Source organism: Macaca mulatta, chromosome 1 (genome assembly GCF_049350105.2).
Source record: "Macaca mulatta isolate MMU2019108-1 chromosome 1, T2T-MMU8v2.0, whole genome shotgun sequence".
Taxonomy (NCBI): Eukaryota; Metazoa; Chordata; class Mammalia; order Primates; family Cercopithecidae; genus Macaca; species Macaca mulatta.
Genome location: NC_133406.1, coordinates 115,264,656 through 115,278,682, shown reverse-complemented (window position 1 = coordinate 115,278,682; position 14,027 = coordinate 115,264,656). Strand labels below are relative to the sequence as shown.

At 48.7% G+C, this 14,027-nt stretch overlaps 1 protein-coding gene and 1 long non-coding RNA gene across 2 annotated transcripts; one reads left to right on the top strand and one right to left on the bottom strand.

The window, feature by feature from the left end:
- The first annotated feature begins 235 nt into the window (after nt 1-235).
- Nucleotides 236-1,153, top strand: LOC144331197 (uncharacterized). Its single transcript, XR_013398158.1, has 2 exons — nt 236-735; nt 918-1,153. It is a non-coding gene; the product is annotated as an uncharacterized LOC144331197 (long non-coding RNA).
- Nucleotides 1,154-9,397: 8,244 nt separating this feature from the next.
- LINGO4 (leucine rich repeat and Ig domain containing 4) lies at nt 9,398-11,852 on the bottom strand. Its single transcript, XM_001108832.5, has one exon. The coding sequence runs from the start codon at nt 11,850-11,852 to the stop codon at nt 10,071-10,073; it is 1,782 nt and encodes a 593-aa protein (XP_001108832.3). The 3' UTR covers nt 9,398-10,070.
- Between the last annotated feature and the right edge of the window lie 2,175 nt (nt 11,853-14,027).

Sequence of the window (14,027 nt, the reverse complement as noted above, 5' to 3'; positions counted from 1 at the left end):
TTCAGCCGCCACTTGCCCGCCCCCGCAGCCCGCTAGCACCAGTCAACACCCTGCTCGCAGTCCGACCAATCGCCTTCTCCCGTAACAACCAATCCTTCCGCGGGCTGCCCCTGAGCGACGTGGCTGCTGCTAGCCACTGCCCAATTACCCGGATGGAATCCAAAGCAGGCCCACCCTGTCAGCCAATAAGATCCAGGAAAAAGCAGATGTTGTTAATTGAGACCGCACCTGCTGAGAATTAAACAACCAATTACAAGCTTCCCGGAGACCTCGCAGACCACCTCTAGGCCAATTACCGAAGAGTTTTCTATCTTCTAACCCTCGGGGGAAAATCGGCGCTCCTGCTGCTGGGACCTAGGCGTGAGAGCGTTGAATCATGCGTGTCACCGTTCGCACAAAATTGGTGTCTTGGTACAAAGACAGTGCCACAACACAACTCAGTGACCATCGGGAGAGCAGCCTCATGATGGGCGATGCTCTATTAGTTGTTTCTCTTGCGATCTTTTGCGTAGATCAGTCTGGCTCCGCGTATGGCGACGAGTACTCAAGAGACACAGAAAACGTTTTCTTTTTGGAAAACATGAAATAGGCTTTGTAGATGGAGAGGAGGTGAAGGGACAAGCGGTGCGCCGCAGAGAGCGAGGACCCACTCTTCTATTCCTCTGCGGAGGCACGGACACAAGGTGTGGCCCGAAACAGCGGCAGGAGAGTGAGACCCGAGCTCCGACCGCAGTGGTAAGGGGGCAGGGGACCGTAGGGGCGCCAGGGGCCCACCCTTCCCTGGGGATTCGAGGAAACGAGTCGAGGCGACAGCGTGAAGGCCTACGCCGCGGGGTGGCGGGGGGGCGTTTCTGTGGGGGCGAGGAAGGGAGCGGGTCTCTGCAGGCGGAAGTTTGCTTTGGAAGATTTTATTCCAGACGCTGTCCTGGTCCCTGGACCGTTAGGAACGGTTGGGTCCTGCTACCGCCTCCGCGCGGCGGGGAGACTCGCGAGCCCAACCCTGCGCCCTACGCGGTCCACCCTGTCCCCGCCCCGCGCTAGGGGCTCACCCTGGGGACAGGTGTCGGGTGCTCCTGGTCATTGGGGGATCTTCCGCACTAGCTTCCATCACAATACCTGGCAGGTGATGAGCAATTAACGTTTGCTGAAAGAACGCAAGGTTGTATCTTTTGTCAATTAGGGAGATGCCTTTGGGCTTCAGGTTTTGCTTTCTATTAATATAAAAATGTGTATGCGTTTTGAATAAGTAATGCATTTACATTCCACAAAATTCAGAAAAAACAAGGTTATTATAGTGAATAAATCTTCTTTCCTTCAAGGCAACCAGGGTTACCAGTCTCTTGTGAAAATTTTCACAAGATATTCTATAGTTAATGTGTGTATATGTGTAATATATACAGTGTATATATATACACACATATATTTTGTTTAACCCAGTTGATAACATACGTACTATTTTGCAACTTTCTTTGATACAGTCTAGAAATCTTTCCGTAGCAGCATATACGTATCTGCCTCATAGTGATAGTTTCGGAGTGTGCCTGAGGGACATATGAAGATATATTTAACCAGTCCTTTAACATTTTATTGATATGCAAGGATACTTCATTTCCTTCTTGCATATGATAAATACTTAGAAATGCAAGTGCCAAGTTAAAGAAGTGTGTGCATTGTTTTTTCATTTGGATAGATAAAATTTTGCAAATTCCCTTCCTCCCACAAAGATTTTTATAATTTTCATCCCACCAGCAATTTTTGAAAATGATTTTAGTTAGTATTACCAAATTGCCTTCCCTGGAAATTTTACCAATTTTGTCTCCCATCAGCAATGTATGAAAAGAACCTGTTTGATAGCACACTGGTGCTGTTAAACTTCTTGATTTTTGACAATCTGATCATGTAAATGCTATCTCATTGCAAGATAAAATTTCATTGCTCTTATAAGTAAAGTTGAGCATCTTTTAATATAGTTACATGGCAATTTTTTTGTAAATTCTGTTTTTCTATTCTGTTCATATTTTTATTGGTTATAGGGTCATTTCTTAATACTTGCTGTTTGTATGTAAGTTAAAAGTATTTTGCCGGCCAGGTGCGGTGGCGCACGCCTGTAATCCCAGCACTTTGGGAGGCTGAGGCAGGCTGATCACTTGAGGTCAGGAGTTCGAGAACAGCCTGGCCAACATGGTGAAACCAGGTCTTTACTAAAAACACAAAACTTAGCCTGTTGTGGTGGCAAGCGCCTGCAATCCCAGCTACTTGGGAAGCTGAGGCAGGAAAATCGCTTGAACTGGGGAGGTGGCGGTTGCAGTGAGCCGAGATTGCCACTGCACTCCAAGCTGGGTGACAGAGCGAGACTCCCTCTCAAAAAAAAAAAAAAGTCCCTTTTCCCAGTTTGTTCTATGTATATTGTTTATCCATATAACAAGTATTTTCCGTTTTCCCAGTTTGTTCTATGTATATTGTATATTTTGAGACTGTTTTCCAACTCCCGACCTCAGGTGATCAGCCTGCCTCGGCCTCCCAAAGTGCTAGGATTAGAGGCCTGAGCCCCTGCCCTTAGCCTGTTTATGATTATTCTTTGCAAAATTTAAAAATTTTTATGTAATTGAATTTATCAGTATTTTATTTGATAATTTCTGGGTTTGTTTCTTTCTTTTTTTGAGACAGAGTCTCATTCTGTTACCCAGGCCAGGGTACAGTGGCGTGATCTCAGCCCACTGTAACCTCTGCTTCCCAGGTTCAAGAGATTCTTGTGCTTCAGCCTCCTGAGTAGCTGGGATTACAGGCGTGTACCACCACACCTGGGTAATTTTTATATTTCTAGCAGACTCAGAGTTTTGCTATGTTGGCCAGACTGGTCTCAAACTCCTGGCCTCAAGTGATCCACCCGCCTTGGCCTCCCAAAGTGTTGGGATTACAGGCGTGAGCCACTGTGCCTGGCCAACTTCTGTGTTTCATATAATTTTTAGAAAAGTCTCCCACTACTTAAGATTATTCTTAAAGGTCCTATGTTTTTTGAAAAGTACTTTGATAGTGTCTTTGTATATGTAAATATTTGATTCACCTGGAATTTATTTTGGTGTAAAGGTGTGAGATAGAGATCCAACTTTGTTCTGTTTTTTCCAAATCCTTCTTATTGAATAACCCATGTTTTCTCCATTGTTTTTGAATGCTACCTTTATAATACCACATTGCCATATGTATTTGGGTCTGTTTCTGGATTTTTTTCATTTTGTTCCATTGATCATTTAAAAATTTTTTAAATTGTGTACATTATGTTTTTTTACCACAATTTAAAAAATTAATTTACAATATACATGCAGAAAAATGCACAAATGACAAGTATATATCTTGATGAATTTTCACAAATGGAATACATTTGTGTAAACAGCAGCAGATCAAGAAACAGAACATTACTAGTGCCCCAGAAGCCACTTGTGTGTTCCCTCGCAGTCACTGCTCTTCTCAAGGACAACCACTCTTCTGACTCCTGATATCATAAACTAATTTTGCCTGTTCTTGCTTTTTATGTAAAGAGAATCAGAGTGTGTATTCTTTTGTGTCTGGCTTCCTTTATTCAAATTATTTATGTGAGATTCAGTCATACTGTGTATAGTTTTAGTCCCTTCATTCTGACTACTGTGTAGTATAATATTGTGGGGCTATATTGAACCATAATTTACTTTTCTATTGTTATTGTTATTTTGACTGGAATCACATATTTTTAGATTATATAAAGGAGAATGTATGATATAGAGTCTTCCTATACATTTAAGTCATTGGCGCCCCATCAGTAGAATTTTAGTTTTCATTATGTAGAATTTACATACTTCTTGTTAAAATTATTCCTAGGTATTTGAGTGCCTTGATTGCCATAGCTATTTTTACTTTAAAAAGGACAAAATGGTAGTTCAAATCCAAGGAAGAATGTGTCCAGTGTTTATATAAAAATACAGGCCTACTTTATGGGTCCATCTTCTTCTAGCTCCAGTGAAGGTGGGATGGGCAAAAAAGAGGAAATGAAGTCTGAAAAGGGGGTTACAGTTTATAGATAAACCACAAGAGGAATTTATTTCTTTTTAAAGACAGAGTCTTGCTCTGTTGCCCAGGCTTGAGGCAATGGCATGGTCTCTACTCATGCGACCTCCACCTCCCAGGCTCAAGCAATCCTCCCGCCTCAGCCTCCCAAGTAGCTGAGACTACAGACATGCACCACCACGCCTGGCTAACTTATGTCTTAGTAGAGATGGGGTTTCACCATGTTGCCCAGGCTGGTCTCCAGCTCCCGGGCTTAAGGCATCTGCCTGCCTTAGCCTCCCAAAGTGCTGGGATTACAGGAGTGAGCCAGTGTGCTCAGCCTCAAAGGAGGAATTTCTTAATCAGAGCAGTGAAAAACCAGGTGGCATCACTTTTTTCTGGAATTTTTTTTTTTTTTTTTTTTTTTTTTTTTGAGATGGAGTCTCACTCTATCATCCAGGCTGGAGTGCAGTGGCACGATCTCGGCTCACTGCAACCTCTGCCTCGCAGGTTCAAGTGATCTTCCTGTCTCAGCCTCCCCAGTAGCTGGGATTATAGGTGCACACCACCACACCTGGCTAATTTTTGTATTTTTAGTAGAGATGGGGTCTCACCATGTTGCCCAGGCTGATTTTGAACTCCTGACCTCAGGTGATCCACCTGCCTCAGCATCCCAAAGTGCTGGGATTACAGGTGTGAGCCACCGTGATCTTATTTTTAAATAAGATTTATTTTATCTTATTTAAAAATAAGATTGAATTCTAACTTGCTGGGTAGGGAGGTTGGGGAGCAGAAGAAATAACTTTGAGTGAGCTGATGCCAAACTCACCCTCAAGTCACTGTACATTTGGGATTTGTCATCTCATTTATCCTCTCAGATCCCAAATCAGGATTGAAAGATTGAATTGTGAGATGCTGGGATTGAGTGAACTGTAATTTCTTTATTCTCATCTCCAGTCCTAAGAGTCTATTCTCTCCCTGAAGGGTGTTCTGAACAGGCTGTGGGAGGCATTAGGTGGAGTGAGTTAAGATAAGGTCTGGGTTGCCCAGAGGGTTCAGTGAGCAGGTGTTCCTTTTAATAAATTGAAGCAGGAAAGTAGATCTTAGCTAGGGATCTGGGCAGTGAGGGGGGCTCTGAAATACAAGGAGCCTGGCTCCAGAGCCTTGGCTGCCCACAGAGTTCCCTCCCTGTACAACATACAAATGATCCATTCAAGTGCCATTCAGCTATTTGAGTCTGAAAAACAGCACTCATCTCTCCTGTTGCCCAGCCTAGGAGTCACCCCCCTCCTCCCCACTTAAGCCTCTTAACCACAGTGACTGGGAGCATGAGCCTCAGTGTCCTCACTTATGCTGGTGCTGCTATTCCGTCTTTAGACCGGATTGAATTGTGGCAGATGCCCTAGGAGAGAATTCTCCTCAGCCTCTCTGACCACCACTACCCAGCTGTATCTTCCTACTTAATTCCCCTTATGAAGCAATTTGGAGGAACAGGACCCAGGAGTCCCTGGGTTCAGATGCTCTCCAGCCTGAGTCACCACCGTACTGACTTCTTACAGCAAGAGTTCCACCCAAAGTCTCCCTCAGATGGGTGCTGGTGGGAGAACGGGACAGGGGTGGAGAGAATGCTGGAGCATTTTTGTGTGTTTTCTTGCTGGGCTCGTTCTAATACCTGCTCTTACCTGTGCTAACATCCACTTTGAACTGTAGTCCTTCTCAGCCTTTTCTCTTTGCCTCTAATGGACCCTGGGGAGCAAAGGTGGCCTGAGGCCTCAGTTTCCCCTGCAACCTGTGGCTTCTTATAGCAGAATTTCTTAACCTATATTCTGTGGAGTCTGTGATAGCTTCAGAATAACTGGACAATTTACAAACATTTTTGTTCATAGCTTACATCAGGAATTCTCAGAGGGGTCTGTGACTCAAAAAAGTTGAGGATCATTGCTTAGCTGGGCTCTCATCTCCTGAATCAGGGATCCAGCACAGCACAGGAAATAGAAATCGGAAATAGAGAAAGATTGTATCGGGGACCGAAATGTGGAGTGCTGAGATGGTGCCACAGGATCTTTGGGTCCAGAGTTCTCGCTCAGCTTAGGTGAGACCATGTCTGAGATGGAAGAGAGAGGGGTGGAAGGAGGGCAGGATGGAATACCCTCAGAAAGGTTCTGTCAAGCAGGGATGGGCGGAAAGTAGGCAGAGTCAAATTCTTCTCCAATCTGAAATAGCTCACAGATTGTTCCACCAATCTGTGCAACCTCTCTCTAACCTCGGAGGTTGTTGAGGTTAGAACCCAGAAAAGAACTAGGAAATCTGAAGCCTCCATTTCAGAGAATCCTTTGCTGGAAGCCAGGCATTTCACTGCAGTCCATTTGCTCACTGGAATTTCTGCTCCTTTCTACCAGTCCCTGAGGCAGAGGCTGTAGGGACATTCGGAGAGAGGAAAGAGTGAAAACAAAGAAAAACCCCAACCTCCTGAATCAGGTGCATTTGAGTTAATGAAGAAGGTGAGGACCAATAACTGAGCCCAGTCCCCCCTGAAAGTTCAGAGTGGATGGGTTGGAAAATTTCCCCTTTCTTACAGGTCATGTCCTGCAACTGAAAGGCCCTGGGAGAGAGAGCCGTGAGGGCGTGGCAGTGAGGATGGCAGTGTGGTGGAAAGGGGGAGTTTTCAGTCAGACAGCCGTGAGCTCAAATAGCTAGGTACTATTTACTAACTAGCTTTGCGCACTTTACTCTATTTGACCTTTAGTTTCATCAGCTAAGATGCCTCCCTACTTTATAGGGTTGACGTAAGGATTAAATAAGAAAATATCTATAAAGCCACGGACATAGAATAGGCCCTCAATAAATGCAGTTCTTCTCTTTGAACTGCTGTCCCGCCCTGGGCAGAACCTCCATTAGATTGTCCCCATGGTGTGGCACCATACATCCCTGCACATGGTCCACAAAACTTCTGCACACAACACCCACTCGTGTCCTTGGCTGCATTTGCACACTCATCAGCACACACACAGCAGCCTGTGCTGTCACAGCTGAGCTGAGGGCAGTCTTCCCAACAGGTAAGATGAGGGACTGGCATGCTAACGCTTGGACAAGCTGTGGAAGTACTCATCATAGTAAGCTTGTTACATGAATGTGCTTCACCCCTCAAAAGTATTCTGGAAAAGCTGTGAAAGGAGACAAAGGGGCTGTGGTGGGACTAACTCCATAGGCATTTCCTTGAGATTAAATGTGTTTCTTGAGGGATACTTTGTCCACCCACCACTGCCAAGGATACCTTAGTCTATGCCCCAGGTCGTGATGTCTGAAGCTTTGCTGTCCAATATGGTAGCCATTGGCCACATGTGGCTATTGAATGCTTGTAAAGGTAGGTGGTACAGCTGAGGAATGGAATTTTAAATTTATTTAATTTTAATTAAAAATTTAAAACATATTTGATTCAGTTATCAGAAAATGTTTTATGTTTGGAAAAACTTAGATGTGTGAATCTACTTTCTCAACAGTGACCTGTATGAAATCTAAATATGGATTTTTCTGGTGAAAATTTAGTAACTGAATTGCAATGTTGAGATGTACTATAAGTGTAAAAAATACATGGATTTTAAAGACCTAATATGAAAAAATGTTAAATATTTTATGATTGATTTTTGTATTGATAATATATTGAAATGATAATAGTTTGGGTATATTGTGTTAAATAAAATAAGTATTAAAATTAAATGTATCTGTTTCATTTTGATTTTTTAATGTAGGAGCTACTAGAAAATTTGAAATTACATATGTGACTTAGATTCTACGTCTGTTGGGTAGCTCTGTTCTGGAGTCTTTGAGACTTCAGAGACTTTGGGCAGCAGCATGTCCCAGCGCCAGACAGTCATCTGTTCCCCACTGCGTCAGGGGCTTCCCAGAGAAGATTTCTCTGAACAGCGTTGCTGCTTCCGCATTGCAGAGAGGGCAACTAGAGTGAGAACCTTCAGCGTCTGACTCCCAAGTCCCAACCTAATAAGCTGCTGGTGGAAGGTTATGGAAAGGAGGGGGAGGGCTGTGCCCCAGGAAATCTATCTATCTGGTACATTATACACTAAAGAAGGGGAAGTTGCTGGGATGCTAATTGAGTTGTGTGTGCATGGTGGGTGGGAGGTTGCAGGCTCAGGGAAACTCATTTCTCAAGCAGGTCAGTTTCTCCAGCCTCACTCTCCTGTCTGCCTGGTTCTCACATTCACCTCTGGTCCTACCCCCATATTCCTATCTCTGCCCCACTAAAGAGCGGCCTGCCTGTGAAGTCCAGCTTCACCTCCTCAGTGGTGCTGAGTGTCTCACCTGTCAGGCAGTTTGAGCTGGGAATCTTCTAATGAGTGGAGTCTCCTCAGAGCAAGGACAACAGCAGCAGGAATCAACTAGAAAGCTCACAATGCTTGCATCTGGTTTGGTGTAGTGGTGGGTGGGAGGAAACTAAGGACGCTGGGCAGATGCTGCCGCGGAGAAAGGCTCCCTGGGGCCACGTGATTCTTCCCTTCTCAGTCCCTCCTCCCACTCCTCTCCTCTCCCTGTCACTCCTCCCTTCCAGTCATGCTGAGGCTGTTGCTCTGTACCTTGAGCTTCCAGCATCTCTACTTCTTTTTGGGCTCTGCTTTGCCCTCTATTTGAAGCACAGTCAGTGGTACTCAGCAGTTTCACCTCCCACTCCACCTCCCCATCTGGGGGTCTCTGTAAATCAGTGACCTCTACCCGGAGACAGCTTCCCACTGGGGCTGCACTAATCACAGAACCAGAGGAAGCTGCAGAAGGATGGTGGAAATTAACTAGGCAGGCAGTTACTGCTGCTCCCCCTTCCCTCCACTTCTCACTACGGCCTGCTGTGCCCTCCTCCCTGTTCCTCCAAGCCTAGTCTCTGCAGTGTCCTGGGTCTCTCTCCTTTGACAACTGCGGATTCTTGCGTTTGTTAGTCATTATCTTGGAGTTCTGACTTTTCCCCAAGGGCACTAGGGATCTGTGACACAAAAATGATGGGAACTGCCATGGAGAAATGGGAAAGAGGGGCAGCAGCTGGGTGTCTCAGGTGGAATTTCTATGTAGGGAACCCCTGGAAGGTGGAGGATCGCTCCTTCTCCAGTTCCAGAGATGGGGAGTGAAAAGGAAAGGATTGAGGCTGAAACCAGGGCTAGGAGTGCTGATCCCTCCAGGCATGGGGGTGGGGGTGTAGGGGGGTGAGGAGAGTGGAGGTGGGAGGGGCGCTCCTTACCCTGTTTGTCAGGCAGGTTAGATGGAGGCAAAGCCATTGGGACACATGATCAATGCGCAAGCAGAAAGAGAAGGAGTGGGGAGATATAACAGAAATGAGGGTAGGAAATAGACTGAAATAAAGAAAACTCCAGATATGACATTTAGCTTTGGCTGCTACTGTTGTGGCCCTTTGACAGCAGGTTTAATGATCTGGCAGACAGAGGAAGGTGGTAGAGGCTCATGCAAACACAGTGCAGTGTGTGGTCTGTCCTCCCCATCCCACACTCTGTCCCCATCCTCTTCTCTGTGGCTTGAGGGTCCTTTGCTCTTAATCCTGTACCTAGGGACAGGGTTGGGGTGGGGAGCAGAAAAGAAAGGGACTCTGCCAGGTTGACAAACAGAGACTCCAAGGAGCAAGTGGCACTTCCCAGCCCCACCTCTGAAATAATCTTATAGCTGTGGTTGGCAATTGGTTATTAAAGGATATAGGCGTGTGTGAAGAAAGCCTAGTGGTTAAACTAGCTGACTAGAGCTTTATGTTTCCTGTTTTGTGTGTGGAGGGGACGAAGGGAGGGCTGGACTAACGACGGGGTCTGTATCTGCAGCTCCCTGGGACCCTCAGAGAAGAAATGACACTGCTATCGTCAGACTGGAAAAGCTCAGGAGGCAGACTCTCTGGCAGGAGGCATCGCTAGTTGCTGGCACAACGCAGACGGGAGGTGTGGGAGAGCGGTGCTGCTCAGGACCAGGTTCTGGTTCAAGCAGCCTTGGTTCTGTCTTCCCCTTTGGTATCTGAAGCGGACTTGGTGGGTTCCCCACTGGGGAAGGAAAGGTCAGAAGAGCTTGGCAGTGACCCGGTTACCCCCAGAGTTTCTATCCCCAGAGGGCCGAGGTGCCACAAAGTCAAAGGTCATGTGATGTTTGACCCGACCTTTGCCCTTGCTCCAAAGGGCAATCAGGCCAAAGCAGAGGGTCACTGAGGTGAGAAAGGGGAGGAAGCCGACTGCCAGCACCATGGCCACACCTCTGCTATCCAGAAAAAAAGGCCCTGGGATCCCTGGCACGGTGATGTTGGGGTCAGAAAGTGTGCCGTTTGGTGGTTCCACCTGGATGACTTCCAGCCAGGTGCTCAGGGAGTCATTCCCAGCAACATTGCTGACCACACAGACATAGGCCCCTCTGTCCCGTAGCTGCACTGAGCGGATCTCCAGTGTCCCATCCTCTAGGACCCTTACTCTCCCAGCCCTGCCCAGCCAAGCCCCATGAGGCCTCATCCAGGAGACGGTGGGGGCTGGGTCTCCATCTCCAGAGCAGGAGAAAACTGCATGCCCGCCCTCCTCTGCAATGACCCATCGAGGCCCTGACTTTCGGATCAGGGCTGGTTTGCAGGTGAAGTGCCCTGGAGGCAGTATGTCTGAAAACTCCCTCAGGCTCTTCCCCTGAACATGCTGGGGGCCAGCACAGGCAGGGGGGGAAGTGCCAAAGTCCAGGCGGCGGCGGAGCCGGAGCAGCCAAAGGAGGCGGCAGTCACAGGTTAGGGGGTTGCCAGATAGCCTCAGGGTGACCAGTTTGTCTGGGGAAGGGAAGGCTGTTTCCTCTAGTGTCTGAAGGGCGTTATCTGCCACATCCAGGAGGTGGAAGGCAGTCAAGCCATGGAAGGCATGGGCAGCAATGGAGGTGAGGCATGCCCCTGACAGGCGTAGCTCCTGGAGCCGCACCAGGGGGCTGAGCCTTCGGGCTGGGATGGCTGAGATGGGATTCTGAGACAGATCCAGGACCCTGAGAAAGCTCAGGTGGTGTAGTGCTTGGAAGGGCACCGAGCTCAGATTGCAGCGGGTGATGGCCAGGCTGCTAAGATTAAGCCCAACGAGGCTCCCAGGGTCCAGAGCCTCCAGAGATGGCCAGTGGTGGATCTCCAGCTCTTTGAGCTGCCCCAGCCCCCGCAGGGCCCCAGCTGGCAGCCTCCCAATATCCAATTCTCGAAGCCTTAGGGCCACTAGTGCTGGGAGACGGGCGAGGGCTAGGCCAGGCACTGTGCTGAGGTTGCAGCGCTCCAGGGTGAGGGTGCTCAGCTTGGCCAGCCCTGCAAAGGCCCCTGGAGCCACAAATACCAGGTGGTTGTCCCCAACCTCCAGCTTCTGGAGGCTGCCTAGCTCCCCAAAAGCTCCATCTAGGAAGAGGACAATTTGGTTGAGGCGGAGGTCCAGCAGGGTCAGGGCAGAGAGGCCTGAGAAGACCCCAGGCCCCATGATTCTGAGCCGATTGCCCTGCAGCCTCAGGGTGAGTAGGCTTTGTAGGCCATGGAAGGCCCCGGGCTCAAGGGTGGAGAGCTGGTTGTAGCTGAGATCCAATTCCTGGAGCAGGCTCAGGCGGGAGAGCATTCCCCGCTGGAGTCCCCACAGGCGATTCCCGCTCAGGTCCAGGAGCTCAGTGTCCAGTGGGAGTCCTCCAGGTACAGCCTCCAGTTGCCTGTGGCCACAGAGCACAGCCTGGGGCTGGGAGGTGCAGTCACACACAGCAGGGCAGCTGCCACCACTCCCTCCGGGTAGGAGGAGGAGGAAAAGGAGTGGGGGCCATGGGGGCCAGGCTTGCTTTGGAGCTGTGGCCGCATCCATTCCCTCTTCAGTCCTGGAACAGATGATGACATGACCCTTTTTGGCTTCAGATGATGGTGACCCTGGACTTCCTGGCCCTTCTTAGAGGGGAGAGAAATTGAGCTATCTGTCTCAGCATTGCCAACAAGTAGGGCACAGAACCAGGAAGAATTATTGTGTGCCACCTCCCTGGGGCTTCCTGGAGCTTCTCTTTGGGGAATCTCTGCTTTCCTCCCTCTTCCAGCCCTGGATAACCAGCCAAGTGCTTACTGGCTCATAGAACCCTAGCCAAGCCTGATTTCTGTGGGGGAAAGACTTATGGGAATGGGTCAGGGAACAGCAGGGAGGTAACTAAGTCTTTCTGACTTAGTTGGGGTTTCCCGATGTCTGTGAGATCCAGGAGTATCTCAGGTCCCTTCTACCTGATATCTACTCTCCCCAAGCTCTGCTCTGTCCCTCTCTGCTCGCCCTTATTCTTTCACCCATAGCTTTGCCTAAGGCTCAGGGACATCATGTCCTTGGCCCAGAGTTCCCTGTCCTGACTGGAGAGGTCCTCACCTTGACTAGCTCACCCAAGGCTGGGAAACATGCAGGCCTCAGCTCCACCCCCATGCTGAGCCCTTCTCCAGCCTGGCCCAGGGCCTGAGCCCTGGACTAGCAAGATCCAATCTCCCCAAAATGCCTGTGTGGATAATGGCCAAGCTGTACATTAGCTGTGGCATAGGATGCAGGGGGCACTTGACTGGGAAGCTGGGAATCCCCTGCAAGAGCCCAAGGGCAACTGCTTCTCCACTACAGATGAAGCTGGGGTGTGTGAGAGACCCAAAGGATGCCCAGGTTTTGAGTTCTGTTGCTTGGTCTTCAGTCTTGGGCTTCCCTCATATCCCTCCTTAATGGTGTTTGGATTCTGGTCCAGTGTATGGATCTGAGGTCCCTTTTGGCCTGAGCTGCCTGAGAAATTCCCAAGAGACAGATTGTGAACCAGGGAGCATAGATAAGTGAGGCGAGACAGCATCTGACAGAGCACTGTAGGGTGGGGAGGAAGGGAGCCCTCGGTTGGCACAGCAGATATCTGGGCACAGGCAGCGTGCAGAACCTTTAGACTTATAGTCAGTTTCTGGATACCAGGGTCTGGGAACTCTCAGGAAGATGTTGACTACAATGGCTGAGGTGACAGAGGAGAAGGGGCCCTCTAGGTGGTGAGGACCCCTGACTCACCCTGTTCGATGTCAACAGGGACCCCAAGGGAGGGGAAGTACTGGAATTGGCAAGGGATGTCTACAGAGATAGGAGCAAAATCCCACGGATGCTCTCTCAGAGACAGGGTGTCTGAGTCTCTCCTGAGCAGCAATCCTGATCACCTTTGGGCTTGAGGGCTTCAGGCTCTCTGAGCTCTACAGGGTCAGCTTTCTACTACATGCCCTATTTTTTCTCATGTGGAACTTAGGAGAGGCAGTTTAAGAGACGGTCATTTCTTCCCCTTTCCTTCCCACTCTCCACCCCCTGGAAGGATCATTCTAGTGGTTATCCTACAGCCACTTCAGAGGATTGTCCTAGTTGGAAAACTAAAGAAAGAGGCCAAAAGAGCAGAAGGATGCGGAAAACTGGTCTGAGGCTTGGGGATGAGAAAGAATAACGTGGGGCAAAGACTGCAGAGCAGACTCCTCTCGCCCCATCCTGACCTAACGGGTCTCTGTGGCATGCCCGGAGCTCTCCTGGGAAAGATGGCCCAGCCTCCCTTGTTCTCCCTGGGCTTGTTCTGGGAAGTCCACCTGACAGCTAGCTCTTCATCACTGCTGCTGCAGTTCCTGCCCATCCTCTGCTCTGCATTCAGCAAAAGTGCAGTGAAGCATGTAACCCAGCTTTCTTCCTTCCTGCTCCGGTGAGTTTCCCCTGAGTCCCAAAGCCTGCTGGGCCAGGGGCTGAGGGAGATGGAGCAACCTATTTTATTTCTAAGGTGGCTAATTTAATCACAAACTTCCCTTGTCAACCTCCATGGCTGCAGGACCGGCTTCCGGCCACTTTGCAGGAAGAGAGATGTCAGAACCACTTTTTTGTCCCTTCAGTGGGGTGGGGACATCACCAAGACATGACTCTTGAGGGCATCACCCCTTCAAGGGTAGGGAGCTTTCTTCTTTGTGTGGCAGTCCAGAGACACTTTTGAACCTGGGTATCCTGTATCCTCTTTAAAGCACA